General features: G+C 37.7%; 1 protein-coding gene across 1 annotated transcript; it reads right to left on the bottom strand.

Annotated features, from left to right (window-relative positions):
• Nucleotides 1-10,614: 10,614 nt before the first annotated feature.
• LOC114321321 (ferrochelatase-2, chloroplastic-like) lies at nt 10,615-19,048 on the bottom strand. Its single transcript, XM_082891882.1, has 7 exons — nt 18,108-19,048; nt 15,955-15,958; nt 12,742-12,837; nt 12,514-12,640; nt 12,249-12,401; nt 11,982-12,082; nt 10,615-11,200 (listed from the first exon to the last, which is right to left on the bottom strand). The coding sequence occupies exons 1-7, from the start codon at nt 18,175-18,177 to the stop codon at nt 10,885-10,887; spliced, it is 867 nt and encodes a 288-aa protein (XP_082748008.1). The 5' UTR covers nt 18,178-19,048; the 3' UTR covers nt 10,615-10,884.
• Nucleotides 19,049-21,034: the final 1,986 nt, after the last annotated feature.

A 21,034-nucleotide genomic window follows, 5' to 3' on the forward strand; every position in this document is an offset into this window, starting at 1 on the left:
CTAGTTGGGTGGGATCACCATATCTTTTCCTGCACAAAAATCCCGTAGGGTGAGCATAAAGCCTAGTAGGAAATTCTTAACAAAGTATATACATCTTATACAAGTCTCAAGAGATGAAATGCACATGCCATGCTATGCCCTTTTTGAAGATAAATCACATTTTCATATTTTAAAAACCATTATGCTCAATGATATCATGCAATTTCTATTGTTCAAAACTTAACAATTTATTTCAAGGGCAGTAAATACGACTTTGGTAATCCCTAGGTCAGTGCCTGTAAGTAGACTATACAAGTATTACCAAATTGTCATTTTTATCGGTATTAACCCGAAGGCTTGACACTTATCCGCGTGGGGATTTCGGTCTTTCACCCCGGACTCTCAGGCCAACTTATTCAATATCATCTACACCACCTATCAAGACTTACCAACGTATTTACCCCAAAACCATTCCATGAAAACTTGTTTCTCAACATTTTTTTCTCAATGCAAGTTTTCAAATCAATTTTCAAAGTTTAATCTAATCAAATGAATTGATATGCCAATTTCACAAGATGAATACAAATACTTTTATTCCAATTCATCATCCAAGGAATAACACAAGTTCCTCTTCTCAAGTATCCTCAACAATTAGTTATTTCAAGACTATTTCAACGTTTTGAACAATAATTTCCAAAATTAACAACAATCCTCATATTCCCTGAAATTCATCATTTATATAAATATAAATAAAAAATGTTCCAAACATCCATTTATTTTGACACACAAAATAAATATAACAATATCATTCATGAATTTTCAGTCTCTTTAAAAAAATCCCCAAACTCTAGGTTTTCTCACCAAAACTATACAACTTAAATCTTTTGAAAGAAAACTTTCCAAAATCATTTTTTCTTCAATCAACGAAGATCAAAACCCATAAGATCATTTTAAAAGAATAAGAGACAAACCCACTTTCAAAATCGCCCAACTTCTTGAATCAATAATCAGTTTTCAAAGCTATCGAAAGATGATTTCGAAAATCATATAGATCTTGCAAAAATATATATATAACTCTAAGAAAATCCCTACCTCAAGTTTTGAAGAAGAAATGAGATGAAACCCCCAAAATCAACGGTGTCGAAACTCGATCTTCACCGCATACAATGAAACCCTCGAGAAGTTAACCAACTTTGATGAAGAACTTATGGCAGAACTCTAATGGATCTTGAGAAATCAAGGTTTTGATCCAATTTGGCGTAGGAAAATGTAGAGAGAAGGGAGAGCAAAGGGTTTTTAGAGAGAGAGAGATATACATAAGTGATTTGAAATATCAGATTCACGAATTGATATAACATGGTCCGCTCGGGCGTAGAAAGCCCTGCTCGAGCGTCAAATACACTTTCCTAATACTTTTGCAGACAGGTCAAACTTCTGAAACCAAATATTCTTTGCTCGAGCGCCAAAACGGCCGCTTGAGCGGACAAGCAACTTCGAATGCATTTTGCATTTTTGCTTCGGGGGCACTGCCCCTCAACCCCATTAGGGCGCTGCCTCCTAGAACCCCGCGAGCTGACAGGGTAGCTTGATTCCCGCCAAAGCACTGCCCTTGGACCCGCCAAGGGGCGCTACGCCCTGGACCCCCGCCAGCTAATCGGGCAGCTTGATCCCTGACATACTCAGCGAAGTGGCAAAACTGGGATCGCTACAATTACTCTAGTCGAAAGATGATATGTTGTGTTCGGTTGGATGTACTATTATTATGTTAAAAAATGAGACTAATTTGTTATGATCTGTTTTACGTATATGATATGCTTGGAATTCGTTCACTAACCCTTTACCTTAATGTTACTCATTGGGCTTTAGCTCACCCCTCTTCCTTATATATATATATACATAGGTGAGCAACTGGAAGATCAATGTTACAATTTACCTCGGAGTCTGCCCTTTTGTCAAGCCACTCAAGATGTGCCTCCATGTCGAGGCTATAGTTTTGTTTTGTTAAAAACTTTGTATTTTTGTTAAGTCTAATTTGTATATGTCTGTGAGTTGTATAAGATATGTCTTGTATATGTATATATGTATAGTAAATGTCTTAAATATTTCCGTTCATCATGTATGCAAAGCTCAATGGACAATATTAACTGTTCTGCTTTCGCTTTAGGCTTTGTTATTATTTAAATATTTTTAAAATTATGTCTTTGAGGCCATTGGTAATCTCAGATTACTGGCCGGTCATGACTCTAACTTACAGGGGCGGGTTCGGGTCGTGACACTCCAAGGAAGGTTTAGGATGTGTTTTGATGCAAAAAGGAACGGTAGTGGCATAAGGTTCACGTCAATTGAAAACCCACGAGAGGAATTAACCAATCCATGATTTAGAGCTAGCTGTAGTTATTTTTGCTCTAAAATTGTGGAGACATTTCTTGTATGGGGAGAAATTTGAGGTGCTTTCAGATCATAAAAGCCTTAAATATTTATTTTCCCAAAAGGATTTGAATTTACGTCAAAGAAGGTGGATGAAACTTTTGGAAGATTATGATTTTGAATTACACTACCATCCCGGAAAAGCCAATGTGGTGGCCGATGCCTTGAATAGAAAATCCGTGAGTACCCTTGCCAATCTTGCAATTAGGGAATAGGAAATGTTGGGTGATTTGGGTGAATTTAATTTGCATCTTGGTGAATCTTCCGAACATGCCATTTTGTTTTCCATCCTTGTAGAAGTAACACTTGTAACTCGAGTTACAGAGGAACAACGGGATGACTTGGAAGTTGAAGCAGTCAAGGAAAAGATTGCATAGGGGGAAGAGGAAAAGGGTTTGAGGATAGATTCTGAATCAAATGTTCTGTATCTAGACCGTCTTTTTGTACCTGAGTCATGTAGAGAAGAAGTACTTCAAGAATTCCACCACTCTAGTCTTGTAGTGCATCCAGGGGGTACAAAAATGTACCATGATCTTAGCCGATAATTTTGGTAAAGGGGTATGAAGTGGGAGGTGGCATCTTTTGTATCCAGATGTCTAACTTGTCAGCAAGTCAAGGCAGAACACCAACGACTAGTCGGGTAATTGCAACCCTTACCCATAGCCGAATGGAAGTGGGGGCATATTACCATGGATTTTGTTTTGGGCCTCTCTAGAACACAAAGAGGTAATGACGCAGTTTGGGTGGTAGTGGATCGATTAACTAAGTCGGCTCATTTTCTTGCTATGTGTATAGGGGGCTCAGTTGATTATTTGGCAGAACTCTATGTTAAAGAGATTGTTCGGCTTCATGGGGTTCCAGTGAGTATCGTCTCAGATCAAGACCCTCGTTTCACTGCATGTTTGTGGCAAAGCCTACAAACCATTATGGGCACACAGTTAACTTTCAGCACTGCTTACCACCCAAAAACCGATGGATAGTCCGAGCGCACTATCGAAATCTTAGAAGATGTGTTGAGGGCTTGTGTGCCAGATTTTAAAGGTTCTTGGGAGAGACACCTATCTTTAGCGAAATTTGCTTACAATAATAGTTATCAAGCTAGTATTAAGATGGCTCCTTTTGAGCTTTGTATGGGCGACCATGTAGGTCACTAGTGTGTTGGACCGAGGTGGGAGATTCACCTATGCTTGGACCAGAATTAGTTCGTGAGACCACAGAGAAAATAGCTCTTATTCGGAAACTGTTAGTTACGGCTCAAAGTCGACAAAAGAGCTATGCCGACAGGAGAAAAAGACCCCTCTCTTTTGATGTAGGCGATCACATATTCTTGAAGATATCACCTAGAAAGGGTTTAATGAGATTTGGGCAGAGTGGTAAGTAGTCACCAAGGTTCATTGGCCCCTTTGATATTATAGAGTAGGTGGGAGAAGTAACTTATCGCCTTGCATTGCCCCCACAATTATCCGGAGTGCACGATGTGTTTTGTGTCTCCATGCTTCACAAGTATGAACCTGACCCTTCCCATGTTTTGAATTGGACATATATGGAGGTGGATGAGCATGCTTCTTATGAAGAAAGACCGATGGAAATTTTGGACACCCGGAACAAGTTTTGAGAGGCAAAGTAATTCCTTTAGTGAAAGTATTGTGGCACCACCACAGAGTGGAAGAGGCCACTTGGGAACGAGAAGCTGAAGTTCGTGAGAAATATGCAGACTTATTTATTGATAAGTAAACTTGTTGTTTATAAATTTTAAATCATTGTGTGAGAGGTTGTAAAGGGATGTAAATAAAAGAACTCTAAATTTCCATGTACGTGTTTGAAATTAGCTTTGATTTGAGAAGTAGTGATGGTTGAGATTATTGTTATAGTAATATCCATCTTCTTAGGAATTGTTAGAATTGTTTTGGTAGTAACTGGGCAAATTTCGGGGACAAAATTCCTTAAGGGGGGTAGGCTGGTGACTGCTCGAGCAGAGATTTGTAGCTCCCAATATCTCGCAGGTTTGCATGCGATACTACTCGAGCGAAGGAATGGTAGCTTGAGCGAAGAATACGAGCTTCCAGTATTTTCACTATAGCTCTACAAAACTTCTGAGACCTTGTGTTTACCGCTCGAGCGGTCCCTTTATATTTTGGCACTTTGCTCGAGTGAAGGAAAGTTCGTTCGAGCAGTCTGGTCGGGACAACAGAGTTATTTTGCGATCCAAACACTTTCCCAAATCATTTCTTTCACTCTCCTTCTCTCTTTAACAGCTATCTTTCCAAAACCCTAGTTAGGAAACTCTAGATTTCATCTAGATAGAGCAAGAATCAATCCTTGGGCTTTCATTAAAGTTGTTCTCCTCATCAAGAGCTACATTTTGAGCCGAATAGATCGTGGTGTTTCGGAAGCTCATTGGGTGGGCCTTCATCTTCCATTGTACAACTTTGAGGTAGGAATATCTTTACTCTTGTATATTCACATTTTGGTCTAAATAGGTATGAATCTTAAGATGTATGGAACTAGCAAAATGAATGATGTGTATATATATATAGAGGTTTTGTGTGATGAAGTGCTTTTGTGAAATTGATTGTGGATTATGAAATCAACTATGAAATGGTGAGTAAACATACTTGAATCAAAGAAATTAAACATTGGTATGAAAAAGCCCCAAATTTGCATATGAACCCTAAGGGGATTGTTCATGAACTTGATGAAGTGGATAATTGATAAGTAAAATTGGAGAATCCTTGTGATTGTTGATATTGTGTGAAAAATGCAAATGTTATGGAATATGTTTAAGGTGCCCACTTGCCCGGTTCGTGTGATGACGACAAATGTGGGGTTATGTTTGAGGTGCCTACTTGCCCGGTCTGCTTGAGGGCAGCGAATGTGGGGATGTTGTGAGGTGTCCACTGACCAGTTTGTGTGAGGATGACAAAAGTGGAAAGGTTTGAGGCGTCCACAAGCCATCCGTGTGAGGATGGAAAAATGTGGAGGTTGAATGCGAATTGTGTGATGTGTAATAAATATTTTTTAAAAATGAACATATACTTTTGGGCATATATAAAGGTCATGCATATTTAAATCAAATGTTTATATACTTAGTTAAAGTTATTCTCTACTGGGCAAAATTGTTCATTCCTGTTTTACTAACATTTCAGGAAATGAAGAGCCCCAAAACTGTCAATGAAGATGAAGAAGGAACTAACTTTCTTTTCTTTTGTTTAAAATATAACCTTTTGTGAACTTGAGGTTGTAATGAAACTATGGAACTCTTTTTCTTTTTTCTTTTTATTTTTTATTTTCTTTTAAGTTTTGTAATTTTGTTTGAAATGTCTCAATGTAATTAGCAAACTAGCATGGTAATGTAATTGTTTTGAAAGCTCCTCTAGCTCACTGAACAGAGATATGTAGTTTGTAATTGTTTTGTAAACAAAAATCTATAGTTCAATGAGAAAGAAATGTTTGAATGGAATTGTGTTGTGTGTATGTGAATACTGTACTTTTAACTATTCTATGTAAATGATATTGGTGGGGTGTTACATCATATATGAGCTATTTTGAATTTTTGGAATCATTTTTCATGGATTAACATCTCAAGGTTCTTTAATGGGCATAAACAAATCAGCTTGGTAGCAACCACCAAAGTAATAAAACAAGGTTTAGCTGTATAACTGATCTACAAACAAGGTAAGTAAGTTCATTACTGATTGAATAAAATGGTACAAGATAGCTAAAAACATTAGCCAAACCAATCTTAGATTCAATAAAAGTCCAATAAAAATAAATAACTACATTATGAAAAATAATTAAATCCGCAATAGAACAGAAATAATTAATTTTAACTTTGGCAAAAACATTTACTACTTGGGCTCTTATTTGAGAATGTACAAAAATAGTCAATTGAACTAAGTTAGACATTGGGATGTGGCCAATGGTCTAGTAGCCACACCTTAGGGTGTAGTGAGTGGGAGGTCAAGGGTTCGAGTTGATGGAGCAATGGCGGCCCTTCAGTTGTAATATAACTATACTAACATACTAACGCTATTTCAGGTTAAAAAAAAAAAAACACTAAGTTCATTAAACATAATCACACATGGAGATTAATAAATTATTAAAAATAAGAATAATTTATTGAAAAAAAAAGATGTTTGCATTTATTTTAGGGAAAAAAAATATGACAATAAAAATGTGTAAAATAAAATAAAATTATAAGCTCTCATTTACAAGAATTATCCAAAAATCAAAAAATGTGTAAAATTAATATTAATATTTAAAATTATAAAAAAAAAATTAATAAATCTTTACACAAATTAGATTCATTCTTATGCTTAAAAAAAATGTAAAGAAAAATTTGGAAATATATTAGAAAATTGGAGAATTTTGTTATAATGATAATTGTTGAAACCGGAGAGAGAGCGATTGGAGGGATAACCAAACCCCAGAGCAAAAGTATAAAGCTTGCGAAACCCTACTCTCTTGCCATCTCTCTCTCATAAGTCACGAATAGAGATATAATAAAGAGCAAAGGTTTGAATTGAAACTCATCTCTATGTAGGGCTGCAAACAAACCGAGCCGAGTTGAGTTTTGCTGAGCTCAAGCTCGGCTCGTTTACTTATCGAGCTCATTTATTGAGCTCGAGCTCGGCTCGATAAAGAACTGAGCTTGAGCTCATCTCGGCTCGTTAATATTAATGAAACTCGAGCTCGACTCGACACGGCTCGATAATTTTTTTAAATATTATTTAGATAAAAAATATTATTTATATTATTTAATATATTAATACTACATTTATACATATTCATATATTATTTAATATATTTATTATATAATTTAAATAAAGATAAACGAGCCGAGTTTGACGAGTCGAGCTTATACGAACTTGAGCTCGGCTCGTTTACTAAATGAACTGAGCCCCTAACGAGCCGAGCCAAGCTTGTTCATGAACAACTCGCTTCATTTGCAGCCCTATCTCTATGATTCTGCCATATATTAATCGATGATTTTGTATATACGTATACACTTCTATATTTATGCATAGTGTGTAAGCATTTCATTTGTGGTCTCTGTATGTTTAATTTTTGTGTGCATCTTTGTTGGTTCTGCAAGAATTTTATCGTATTGATTGTGTTAGAAGAGCAATTGATCTTTGAATTCACTATCATTTATGGTTGAAATTGAATGATGTTGTTCATAGTTGCTGAAGAGTTGAAGTTCACAAATAGTTGTTTGGTGGTTGAAATTTGTTGGGTATGCTATGAAGGACCAAAATTCTGTAATTAGATCCCATTTCAAAGCAACCTACAAAATGGATTGTGCACTGAATTTCAATAACCATTCCAAAATGTAAACGCAATGAGGGGTCAAATGGTTTATTCTGGCTCCTAATGCTTTATTTGGTTAAGTGGAATGAGTTGGAATGGAATAGAATGACCATTCCCTTCAAATCACGAATGATGATCCCATTTGTAATGCATTTTGTCATTATTTTTTCAGTCAACCAAACTTGGGAATGAATATTTTGATGGAATGACCATTCCATTCCGTTTCATTCTAGTGAACCGAACACTACCTAAATGTCATAATTGGAGTTTCATTCTTTTATCGCTTCATGTTTATTGTTAAAGTTTGTGGGATGACATATGTAATGAAAAAAGAGTAGGGAATTGAAGTCTTGCATTATGGCATCAAACTTGCATCTATTGCAATCAAAGGTAGCTGAGGCTTCAAAGCTTGTTTCCAAGCAAAGATGTTCCTACTACAAGCAGCTGATGGAGTAGAACAAACAATACATCCAGGAGCCACCTATGGTGGAGAAATGCCAGCATTTGGCAAATCAAGTGTTTTACACTCGACTTGCCAGGTTGTACATTTACTCCTACTTAAACTTTAATTTTCTCCATATATCTACAATATATGTTTTGAATTAATCATGTTTATTGATGAGATTCCTTTAAGATGTTTTGTTGTGTCATTTTTGGGGCTGGATTTAGAAAGGAGGAATCTTAGTTCGACAGTTGCAATATCTCATTAACCCATATAGGTTCATGGAAGCAAATTATGTTGCATTGCCTAGCTAAATCTCATCTTGTTTATCCTAAAATTTTATATTGGCTAAGTTGCCAAAGCTTCAGCTACTTTGGTTGAGTCTTGTTTTATAGGCCTGAAGATTGTGTTGGATCTGAACCAAGGCTAACATTTTAATAGAACAACTTGTTTTGCTCATGGGTTTTGGCAATTTCAATTGTTAAGGGAGTTGTTTTATCAATGATGCTCTACATTCAAGCAAATATTACTCAACTGTAACAATTTAGTTAGGGTTGGGTTATGCATTGTGGAACAGAAAAAACTGGGACCAAACCTAAGAAACATATTGGGCTGCATAGTCTGTAGATCAGGCTTAGGTTGACTTGTCCTTTGAGTCCAACTAACTCCCTTGCTTGCCCAACAACTTCCATATTATATGTTAATTCTGAATACAAGTGACTGTAAGTTCAAGTCGTGTTATCAAGGCGTGCCTAGGCACATCGAGGCACCCTTGAGGCAAGGCGACTTTACTCGTCATGAGAGGTATAGGACCAAAGTTGAAAATTTCCTTGTAGTTTGGAGTGTTCAATGTATTAATGGTTTAATGGTTTTCAATGTATCCTCTGTGTTCTACTTCAATATTCAAAAATATGTAAATATTCTTAATTTCTTCTCTCTTGTAGCTACTTTTCCTCTTATATGACTCCAACTTTTAGGTTCAACAAGGCATGACTACATTTAATGATGAACCCTGCCTTCTTATGCACTATTTTGTTAAACTGTACCTTTTTTCAACAAATTCATAAATTATTGTTTCGTATGAAATGATCTTTCTACTCTAGTGAACAAAATGATCATCTTCCTAAGACTATTGGGAAAGAAAATTAGTATTGTAGTTTACTATTTTATCTTATCATGCCAAGTGCAATGAGTAAAACAGCCTGTGCTTTTGATTGCTTCTTGAGGACAGCATTCCCGGTCGTTATGAATCATTCTGGAGGGAACTTGATTATGTCAAACAACAGTTGAATAACAGGCATGAGATGAAGATCGAGGATAATGGTATCGCTGCTGTTTTTAGGTTAGATTGCTTTGCCTGGTTTTGTACTGGTGAGATTATAGGAAGAGGGATTAAAATTACTGGCTACCATGTCTAACTGATTCAAGAAAATGTGGATTAGGTATTCTAATAGTTGAGCAGCTGAAAATTTCTTTCTTCCTATCAGTTTTTTAGTCAATGACCACACAGTACATTCTACATTTTATTTGTTTCTGCAGAAAATTTGTAGAACTTACAGGAAGGAGCAAAGTTTATTTGCAGCAATAATCTCAAGTTTTGGCCTCCCAACATTTCTCTTGTTTCCTGCTAAGCTCATTGCTATTTTCGTATCGCTCGCTCTCTCTCTCTCTCTCTATATATATATATGTTATTTATTAATTCATATTTGATTTGATCCATTGTATTACTTTTACGCCATGCGGTGCGGTTTGTGTTATTAATTCTCTATTCAGTGATATTATTTGGAGGTCTGTTCAGATAGCAGGGCTGTATGTTAAGTTGTACTTTCAGAAAATTCTATTTATTCCTAAAGGCTCGCACCCTTTCTTATTGTACTTCACAGTCACTCTCATTCACAGGAGCTATGGGAAATCACCAATAAAGCTCCCGAAAACTTTGTACAAATGACATTAAAATGCTTAAGCTCTCTGTCTGGTTGGTGGTCTGTGCCTCCCACCTGCAGGTTGGTGCACTATTCTGCTGTGTGTGGTCTGGTTCCTAGCTAGAAGATTTGTTGCTGGTAGGCTGCTGGTTTGTGCCTTCGATGCTGCTGCTGGACTGGCTGTAGGGGTTGGTTGTAGGTGTATCTGGAGTCTCAACTGGGTGTAGCTCCCCAGGATCTCCCTATCCTACTCTGTCTTTTACTCTTTCTTTTATCTTTCTCTTTGTTTCCCTTATTGGTCCCTCACCAATGTAGGGTATTGTGCATCTTGCTCTTCTCCCTTTGTTGATGTAAGTTGTGTTTGTTAGTCTTTCTTCATCAATAAAGTGGGCTTTTGTTGATCAAAAAAAAAAAAACAAATCACTTAACATGGGTATTAATGGTTACTTCATCGAATTTGTTTCATTACATTATATGGACTTGCAATTCAACTTCTCGAAGATTTGCATACTTTCAAAATACAAAGGCCAAATGAGCATGAAGTGCAACTTTTACTGATCAGAGTATTCTCTACTTACAAAAATAACATCTCAAAATCTCAAATATCTCATTAAGATTTTCTTTTCCCTGGAAAAGAAAATGAAACCAAGATAAACAAAAGAACAAAAAATGGAAATGGAAAAATCCCAAGAGAAGCCTTGGAGGAAGTTCCGGCGACTCCGCTACCATGCCTTGACTTTCAACTATTATTCTCTGTAACTATAGCTTTGTATGTTAGCAATGCTTTCAATATCTTAATAACCTTTAAAGGACATGATTCCTAAATGCCATGATCATTTTTGGTGATAAAAGCAAAACAAATGCCAAGATTGAACCAAAAAACATTTTGATAGCATAACCAACTGGATCATAGTCACTTTCTTCAGAATTAGTACTTGAGGTTGTCATGGCTGTGGCTGAAGGTAGGACTTCAATAACTACATCGGCCATATCTGTAATGAAGGAAGAGGTGCAACCTAGGGCACAAACACGGCCCCAATTTTCAATGCCAGATTCAAGAGCCAAGTGCTTGCACTCCATATCAATCTCTTCAAGAGTCTTTATGTGCTCACCCACAAAGCTGCGATTTCAGGAGCACAAAATCTACGAGTTTAATGTTTTTCCCTATTATCCCCTTTTATTAGGTAAAATCATATTAGAGTAACAAAAAAATCAACAAAAAAATTCCTGTCCTGTTTCAAGAATGACAAAAATAAATCAGAAAAATGAGTCAACACCAATCCCCAGGCGACCACCTTCATTCACTTACCAGGCCAAGTCATTTTTCAGTTATTTAATGAATAGGGTAAAACTTTAGTTGTTACCATCATCATTGTGGGAGCAGTAATATTAGTAAGAGATATCAGGTTAAGGTCCTTGCAGTGTATATTCCCTAATAGCCACGACATCAAATCCATAGATGGTATTGGGCAAACAAATTCAGGTTGCATGTTGTAAAGTCCTCGAAACTTTCAAAAAATATACCTAATCACAGGTAACCAGACATAAAGCGAGGCATTCAACCTATGCATCTGATCCATTGCACTATTCTAAAAGTAACAAGTAACTTGTACCAATGTAAAGCATCTAAAAGGTAAAGCCTATAAACTTCATCTAAGATGGTTAAACGAGAAGGATGGCCCACGATTAGGTTAAGGACCAGACAAGAAAGAATAACACAAGGAAACTATGGAGCTCAACAAATTTAAAACAACAGAATTAGAGCTCTAAGTGGTGCATTCTTCAAAATGCATTTGTAAAAGTCAAGCCCAAATCATGGTAAAGGTGATATTGTATTTTCAAGAAATATGTCAATAGTGAGAGAAAAACCCATGAATGCAACTTAATCGTTTACGCCATACCTTACAGGAACAGCCAAAAGACTCTTCACACCTTTTTTGCCACGCTCAACAAGTACTTCATCAGTGTAGGGCTTCAACCATTGTACAGGCCCAACGTGACTCTATCATACATGGAGGAAAAAACAAATAAAAAATGTGAAAAACCAAACATGTCAAGTACCCACAGGGGATTGTTTTGTGGAAATTATGATTATTGATACAGGGAGTTATTAACCATGCAAAGCTTGGAAACAACCAGAAACTAATAGCTTATATCCAAGAACCAACCTGGTAAGCAAGAGTATGATCATTGTTGATACGTCTTGATTTCAACCCTTGCATTATCAAGTGAATGCACTCCTCCATCTGATCTCTGTATGGGTCTCCCGCATCCTCAACATAACTGACTGGAACCCCATGAGCACTGATGAATATCATGACCTGGAATACCATAAGAAAACTAAGCCATGCATACTAGCAGCAGCAACAATTCAACCAACAACAAAGCATCAAGAAATGATGTCAAATGAGTCAAGGCAATAATGAAACCCACCTCCTTAGGCGTAGAGAAACTCTCTAACTCCTTTTCAATCAAGTCAGCCATAGACTTGATATAACCTTCTCGTTGACACCAGGACTGTATAATTGAAATAGGCATTCTTGACAAATATGCATCTTCCCTGACATATAACTCAGAATTAGATATACTATGTGCCGGACAAAAAATAACACTTGCATGCTAGCAAAAAATAGAAGTTCAGACAATGAAACAAAATTTTACCTAAAGATGGTTTGCAGAACACGAATGCTTGATCCAGTAGTGGAGATTGAAAATTGTGGATAAAGTGGCAGCACAATAAGCTTTGTAATCCTGTCCCTCTAAATCGGATGTGGATAAAGGAGAAATGTCACCATTTTGACTTGAATATATTGAATATGTGACAAGGAATGTTGTCAGGGAGTAGTTGTAAGGTTGATCACACTTGTGTGATCAAGTGTATGGTGTGACTTAATTTCTCACAAATATATTATCTGCTGTTTGTATTAGGCTTGGTTTGATTTCTCTTCATAATGGATACTTTTCTGGTACACGTAAAGCAAAAGCCATTGATCAACATTGGAGAATAGAGCCTCTTGGAGAAATAACAACATGATAAACATATCGATATAATATTTTGATGAGGAGATTTTCCAAAATCCATATTTGGGTTTCTAGCGCATAAAACAATTGAGTTTTTCTTAGTTCTTTATTCGTCTCTCTGTAACTGATTGTTTTGATCTTCAATTCCAATTAGAGCATATTTTTTAGTTTGGAATTCAAGCTAGGGGTTCCAAATTATTAGTAATTGGCAAAAATTTGCTAAATTGTTTAACAAAATTCTCAGTCTGCCAACACCCCAATTCCCATAATGCACAAGCTTGAAAATCTTACGTGCACCCCAAAAAATATCAACCTTGATTCAAAGGAATAAAGGAATAAAGGCCCAAGAATTTTAAGTCTCAGGAGAGAGTCTAGGCTCAAAACAATTAGCAAACAACGGATCTCGATACGTCACCAGTCCATTAGTGAATAGGGATGCAAGCTTTTGCCACATTACTATAGTATTGTTAGGTTTTTATTTTTGACAACCCCGTTTGACAAAACTCCTTTCAGTGGTATTTGGTTTTGCACTTTTATTTCAGTGAGGCTATGAGTTTATTAGATGCGAATCCAATCCGAATCGTGCCTTTGTCAATTTCCATGGATCAAAGCCGAGGTTGTAACAGGATCTAGTTTTCTAGATTTTCCAATTTTGGTCTCCCCGCTCGAGCAGGGAAAGTGACGCTCGAGCGGGGATTGCAAGCTCACAGCATCTCTGCTTCGCTTGAAAAAAGTACTGGATGGTGTGATTCGACGCTCGAGCGTGGAAACTTCCGCTCGAGCGTGAAGCCTATACGAATCACACAATTTTGAAGCCTCTGCTTGAGCGGGAATTCCCACGCTCGAGCGGACCGCGCGAACACAGATTCTATAAATTCGCGTGTTGGGTCAAATCTAGGATTACTTTGGATTTCTATAAGGAATTGGTTTTCTTCCAAAACTAGGATTACCTTGGATTTCTATAAGTAGTTGGTTTTCTCCCAAAACCTCACTTCTCCAGATCTTCTTTTTGGATATTAAGGTTTATATCTGGGAATATTTTGCTAGTTTTCTTTGATGTCTAATTGAGTATTCAACTCATGGGTTAAGAAGAATACATCAAAGGTTTGTTTGTTCATTCTATACAAAAGAGAGAGTTGTTCTTCGTTGGATTCTGAAGAATTCGAGCCTGAAGCTTTGGTGGATTCCGGAGTGGCTCATTATCAAGACAATTCCGAGGTGAAGACGGGGTTGGAAGAGACACATAGAGGTTGGTTCAATTCAGGCGTGGATTCGCTAGGTAATTGAGAGTATACCTGTGTAATTCCTTTATATTTTCTTAGTGGATTGTTTTGTGGCTGTTGCCTGTGTTCTTTTTTATCACAATTGGAGGTGTCCAATTATGGTTTTTCCATGTAAAATCGTTGTGTCGATTTGTTTTGATTGTTTGATTGGGATTGTTATATACTGCTTAAAATTGATATATAATCACTGTGCGGGGAGCAAATATTCAGGCAAGCCTGCACTCCTTTATTCCAAGCTCCTGCCTGTCCGATCGACTTGCGAGCACAACGGCGGTGAGCTACCCGGCGGTGTGTGGCCGGAAAATCCCTCCGATGATCAAGTTAGACACACACACAGGGATAGAGAGAGAGAGAGAGGACTGAGTTGTGTTTAGTGTTTTTCTCACCAAATTGTGTCATCTCCAAGCATGGGGGGCGCAGACATGATTATATACCTTCTGCGCCCCAAATCTACTCCCAGTGATCTCTTAACACGTGGTACTGTTATCCCATCTGTCAGCACAAATCTTGCTGAACATCACCTAACCCGAATGCCAGTCCACTCTTCTGGGAGCTCGGTAGTCAGGCTGCAATATCTCGATTGCCAACGGCCGTGTTGTGCAGTTGGCCAAAGTGCTCCGCTCGCCGCGCTCCGTTTCGACCGAGCTCGGTTGCATTCCGGCATTGCCGAGCTCGGGATAGCTCACGCTGGTTTACCATCGGCCTTCCTGCCGAGCTAACTCTTGGACCGTGGAACAACCACACGTCGCCTGGCGCCGGACATCCTGCTTGACCGGCTTCTAAATCGTGAAGCCAAACAGACCGGTCCAACCACGCCTTCCCTTATCCGAGCAAAACCTCTAAAGATGGGGCCGTGTTACCACGACCCAACCTTGTTCGGCCAAATCTGTCCGGCCCAAATCTGTCTGGCCATTATCACGGCCCAAACCAGATCATAAATCTCCCTTTCAATCACAAATCAACATCTAGGGAATTTCTAGATTTTTCAATTTTTTTTTAAAACAAAACATGTCAGAAAACGAACAAGCACACATAAACCCAAAAATTAAAACAAATAAACAAATTAACACAAGTCAAGTTTTCTTACCCAAACCGCTTTAGTATAAACAAAGTTGTGAGCATTGCGGTTTTTGGGTGGTGTCTTGACGTTGTGGTTCCCTTTGCTTTCAATGGGAACCCGTCTCAACTTGGTTTCCAACATCCTATTTTTGGGTCTAGGCAAATACATTCTCCCATGCAACTTATAATAATAAGGGCGAATATGACCATGCATACCACAATGATGACAAATAAAAACAGGGTGTACCTTCTTTTCTTTTACCTGACCAACTCTAGGAAGTTTGGGAAGTACATCCTCATGTTGAATTTTTTGTTCTCCCTTTCCTTGAGTTCTTGTAAAGGATTCATTGATTGAGGGGGAGCCTCCGCCTTTACTCACCAAATACCCCTTGATTCCTAGTGGTTTGACTTTCCATAGTTGTGCTTAGATTCTCTTGTCAGAGGTCCAACTTGCAGATCACTACTAGGATTGAATCTAGTGTTTGTCGAACTCCAAGAGTCACACACACACTTTTCTCATGGGATCTATGCTTTTCACATAATGCATCACTTTCTTTCATGAGGACTCTTCTATAGACTGTGCACATTGTGTTTTCAAGTAATTGTGTTTCTTGGATAATCTCGTGTATTCTAAGGTACAAATCTGAGATTTCTTACTTGCTCCACCATATTTTTTTTTGTCTTTTTCTTCTTGTTCACTGTTTCTAGTGTTTGTGGTTGATTTTAGTGAGGGGGAGTTTGGTTCATCTTGACTTGGGTTGGTAAGGGAGTTTGGTTTTTCATTGCAAGAGTTGTTTAGCATGTACACTTTGATTTGTTTGGTAAGGGAGATTGGCTATAGTTGTTTTGGATGTTTCTATGCACTGTTTGCTAATTATTTCCTTCTTGCATGTTCCTGGTATTTACATCGTCATATCATTGCTTGTGTGGTTTATGATCTTGCTTTTGTTGTTTGAGAGTTATTTTTCCTGAGTCTTAGTTTTCATCTCTTCATGTTTTCCATCTCATGTTTCAAGATAATCGTGTCATATGCCTATTGCTTTTTCATATACTCTTGTGGGACTAATAGTTGTTTTGGAGATTATGGCACTAATAACTGTTTTGCAGATCATGACATTGAGAAAGAAGTTGGCTTTTGTTGGCTATAATGGGTTGGGGTGATTAGGATTTTATTTGTTAGGTGCGTTTTGTCACGGCATTTCCAAAGGGGGAGATTGTTAGGTTTTTATTCTTGGCAACCCCGTTTGACAAAACTCCTTTCAGTTGTATTTGTTTTCGCACTTTTATTTCAGTGAGGCTATGAGTTTATTAGATGCGAATCCAACCTGAATCGTGCCCTTGTCAATTTCCATGGATCAAAACCGAGGTTGTAACAGGATCTAGTTTTCCAGATTTTCCAATTTTGGTCTCCCCGCTCGAGCGGGGAAAGTGACGCTCGAGCGGGGATTGTAAGCTCACAGCATCTCTGCTTCGCCTGAAAAAGTACTGGATGGTGTGATTCTCCGCTCGAGCGTGGAAACTTCCGCTCGAGCGTGAAGCCTATATGAATCACACAATTTTGAAGCCTCCAATTTTGAAGCCTCCGCTCGAGCGGGAATTCCCATGCTCGAGCAGACCGCGCGAACACAGATTTATAAATTCGCCTGTTGGGTCAAATCTAGGATTACTTTGGATTTCTATAAGGAATTGATTTTCTTCCAAAATTAGGATTACCTTGGATTTCTATAAGTAGTTGGTTTTCTCCCAAAACCTCACTTACTTCTCCAGATCTTCTTTTTGGATATTAAGGTTTATATCTGGGAATATTTGGCTAGTTTTCTTTGATGTTTAATTGAGTATTCAACTCATGGGTTAAGAAGAATACATCAAAGGTTTGTTTGTTCATTCTATACAAAAGAGAGATTTGTTCTTCGGTGGATTTTGAAGAATTCGAGCTTGAAGCTTTGGTGGATTTCGGAGTGGCTCATCGTCAAGACAATTCCGAGGTGAAGACGGGGTTGGAAGAAAAACATAGAGTTTGGTTCAATTCAGGCGTGGATTCGCTAGGTAATTGAGAGTATACCTGTGTAATTCCTTTATATCTTCTTAATAGATTGTTTTGTGGTTGTTACTCGTCGTTTTTTTTTATCACAATTGGAGGTGTCCAATTGTGATTTTTTCCACGTAAAATCGTTGTGTCGATTTATCTTGATTGTTTGATTGGGATTGTTATATACTGCTTAAAATTGATACATAATCACAAATCAACATGTAGGGAATTTCTAGATTTTTCAAGTATGAATAACTTATTCAAATAGAAAGATAATAAGCATAGTATTTCCAGAAGTTGACCAGATGAGTTCTTGCACACTGTTTAGTAGGTGTAAAAAGGTGAGTAAAAAAATAAATTCTAAATTTTTTTCAATTATTCTGTTTGATTTACCTTAAGTGAACCTAACTTTTTAGACCAAAAATAAGAGAAAAAATAAAAACAAGTTTTTTGCTTATTTATAGACCTAGACACACAAAGCACAACGAGCATATGTGGCAGAGATCAATACAATGGAAACTGCTAACACAACAAAAATTCAGAGAAGGATACATAGTAGGTGAAAATGAATCACAAACAAGTTGATGACAACAGAGCATACAAAAATATTACATGACAATGACATTGTTTAAGACTTGCCTGCTGAACAGTATCCTTAGTAAATGGGTGCCAATATTGCATTGCAACATAGACATTTACAGGCATTTCCTTTGCTTCCAATGCGTTTCTAAGTGCAATTACAAGAATCTTTAGCGCAACCCCTAAGCTTGTTATAAACTTATTATCACATCATGTCAAGAAAAGAAAATTTAAAATAAAAAAATGAAGGGCATGTAACGTTAGGCTCATATACTGGATCTGCAAATAAATTGAATAAAAATGGTTGAACATCATGAATTGTCTCTGGTCCTCCAAGATTAAGAAGCAGCACTCCAACCCTTTCTTCTGTACCATGTGAAGGAGATTCAATAGCACTTCCAGTTCCAAGATATGTCAATGCTCCCAGAGAACAACATGTGGAACAACATGTGGAACAACAGCTTCCTGGTGTTTTTCTATTCTTGGTCTAGCTTGTAAGTTAAGTGTTCTTATGGTGCATTTGTGGTAGACCTGTACTGTTTATCATCTGGAAAATGTCTCTTTAGAATTGGTGGATGGGCACTTGATAGGAAGTTGAGAAAGTGGTATGCCTTAAATATCGAAGATGGATAAATAAGCTCTTCATTTGAACATATGTTAAGTAGTTTGGCGCCTGCTTATATTTATGTTCCCATGTACTCACTTTTTTAGTTTAAAGGTGTTTTTACACTATTTGGTTAGCTACTCCTTCACGTTGTGTTAGTTTTAACCAATAGATAATTGGACATTTTTGGTTTATGGGATATCGTTTAATATGATGATAAATACATGACAGCATGGTAATAGTAACTATTTTGGGTAGTAGTTCTCTTCACTTGCTGGATTAGTTACATATTACATTGAGCTTCTGTTCATTGTGCAATGCATCAACTAGATGTTCAGCTAGATATATCTTTGGTATAGCAGTTGACTGTGAACCTGTTGCCTCTTCTTGGCAATGGGGGGTTTGTTTGAAGAATTACTGAAAGTTTTTCTCATTAATATCAATATCTAATTACATGGATACATTTATACAAAAAATGTCTAACAAACTAATAATATCTGTAACTACCTAACTAACTAATGTAACTAACTAACTAATCTAACAAACTCTATCTTCTAGTTAGTTTTAGCTGATTAGCTATTACTGGCAGCAGCTCTTGTCGTGGCTCTGTTGTTAATCTGTTAACAAACTCTATCTTCTAGTTAGTTTTAGCTGATTAGCTATTACTGGCAGCAGCTCTTGTCGTGGCTCTGTTGTTAATCTGTTGTTAATGGCAGCAGCTCTTGTCGTGGCTCTGTTGTAGATGGCTCTGTTGGTGGTATATTAGCAGGCCCCTGCAAGCTGATGGGAGAGGAAGTGACCAACAGCTTGGTCTTGAGAAACTGAAATCTGGAACTGGATAAAGGTTTGGTAAAAATATCAGCGATTTGATTCACAGAAGGAACATACTTCAGAACAACTTTCTTGGCTGCAACCTTCTCGCGAATAAAGTGACAATCGACTTCAATATGTTTAGAGCGAGTATGAAACACCGGATTTGAAGCAAGAGCAATAGCGGAGAGGTTATCACACCAAAGAATAGGAGAGGAAGTAGGAGGAAGGGCTAGATCATGCAGTAGCATCTGTAACCAACTTAACTCTGCGGTAGCATGAGCCAAAGCTCTATATTCAGCCTCAGTGCTGGATCGAGAGACTGTTGGCTGTTTCTTAGCAGACCAAGAAACAAGATTAGAACCAAGATAAATGCAGTAGCCAGATGTAGACCGTCTATCCAACTGATCCCCAGCCCAATTAGAGTCAGAGAAAGCTTGAAGGTCAAAAGAACTGGGAGAAAATGTGAGGCCATGAGAGAGGGAACCTTTAACAAATCTAAGAATACGTTTAACAAAGGCAAAATGGCCATTAGTGGGTGCATGCATATGTTGGCAGGCTTGGTTAACTGCTAAAGACAGATCAGGACAGGTGATGGTTAAATACTGTAGGGCACCAACAAGACTTCTGTATAACTGGGGCTGTGTAAAAGGCAGAGAAGAAACAGGAGTAACAGCAGGCTTGACTGAAATAGGTGAGGTGCAGGGTTTACAAGTGGTCATGCCAGCCTTGAGAAGAATTTCAGAAGCATATTTTTGCTGAGACAAGAAATAATTAGCTCCCACAGGTTGAATGGAAACACCGAGAAAGTAAGAAATGTTGCCTAATTCCTTCATTGCAAAAGCAGCATGCATTTGACCAATGAGGTCTTGAAGAAGAAGAGAACTACTGCCAGTAAGAAGAATGTCATCAACATAGACCAAGAGAATGAGAATATCAGTGGAGGTCTTTTTGATGAATAAAGAGTTGTCACAGTAACTATTAACGAAGCCTTGAGTTATCAAAAACTTGGAGAAGGTTGAATACCAAGCTCGAGGGGCTTGCTTCAGGCCATAAAGAGCTTTCCGAAGTCTACAAACATGATGAGGCTTAGTGGCACTAGTAAAACCAGGAGGCTGGAGCATATAAACCTCTTCATCCAAGGTACCATGAAGAAAAGCATTGCTTATGTCCAACTGTTTTAAGGGCCATTGATAATGCAAGGCAATGCAAAGCAAAATTCTGATTGTAGGTTGTTTAGCCACGGGACTAAAAGTTTCAGTATAGTCAACACCTTCTTGTTGTAAAAATCCTTTGGCCACCAATCTGGCTTTATATCGGGCAATAGTCCCATCAGAATTTCTTTTGATTCGGAAAACCCATTTGCAGCCAATGGCTGTTTTAGCTGAAGGAAGAGGCACAAGAGACCAAGTACCTTGATCAAGAAGAGCATGATATTCATCAAGCATTGCAGCATACCAGACTGGAGAAGTAAGAGCTTGTTGATAAGTGGAAGGTTCTATATCAGTGAATGAAGAAGAAGAAGAGGCCACAAGACAACTTGTTTTGGATCGAGTAAGCATAGGATGA

This window comes from Camellia sinensis, chromosome 10 (assembly GCF_055761805.1).
Source record: "Camellia sinensis isolate YWXY chromosome 10, ASM5576180v1, whole genome shotgun sequence".
Classification (NCBI taxonomy): domain Eukaryota; kingdom Viridiplantae; phylum Streptophyta; class Magnoliopsida; order Ericales; family Theaceae; genus Camellia; species Camellia sinensis.

What these genes read in the sequence shown, in the direction of transcription:
- LOC114321321 (XM_082891882.1), bottom strand. Translation starts at nt 18,177, where the DNA reads ATGCCTGTAAATGTCTATGTTGCAATGCAATATTGGCACCCATTTACT. An exon ending in GTTCTGCAAACCATCTTTAG is followed by an intron (nt 12,641 to 12,741) that starts GTAAAATTTTGT and finishes GTTATATGTCAG; the next exon opens with GGAAGATGCATATTTGTCAA. An exon ending in ATCATACTCTTGCTTACCAG is followed by an intron (nt 12,083 to 12,248) that starts GTTGGTTCTTGG and finishes CATGTATGATAG; the next exon opens with AGTCACGTTGGGCCTGTACA.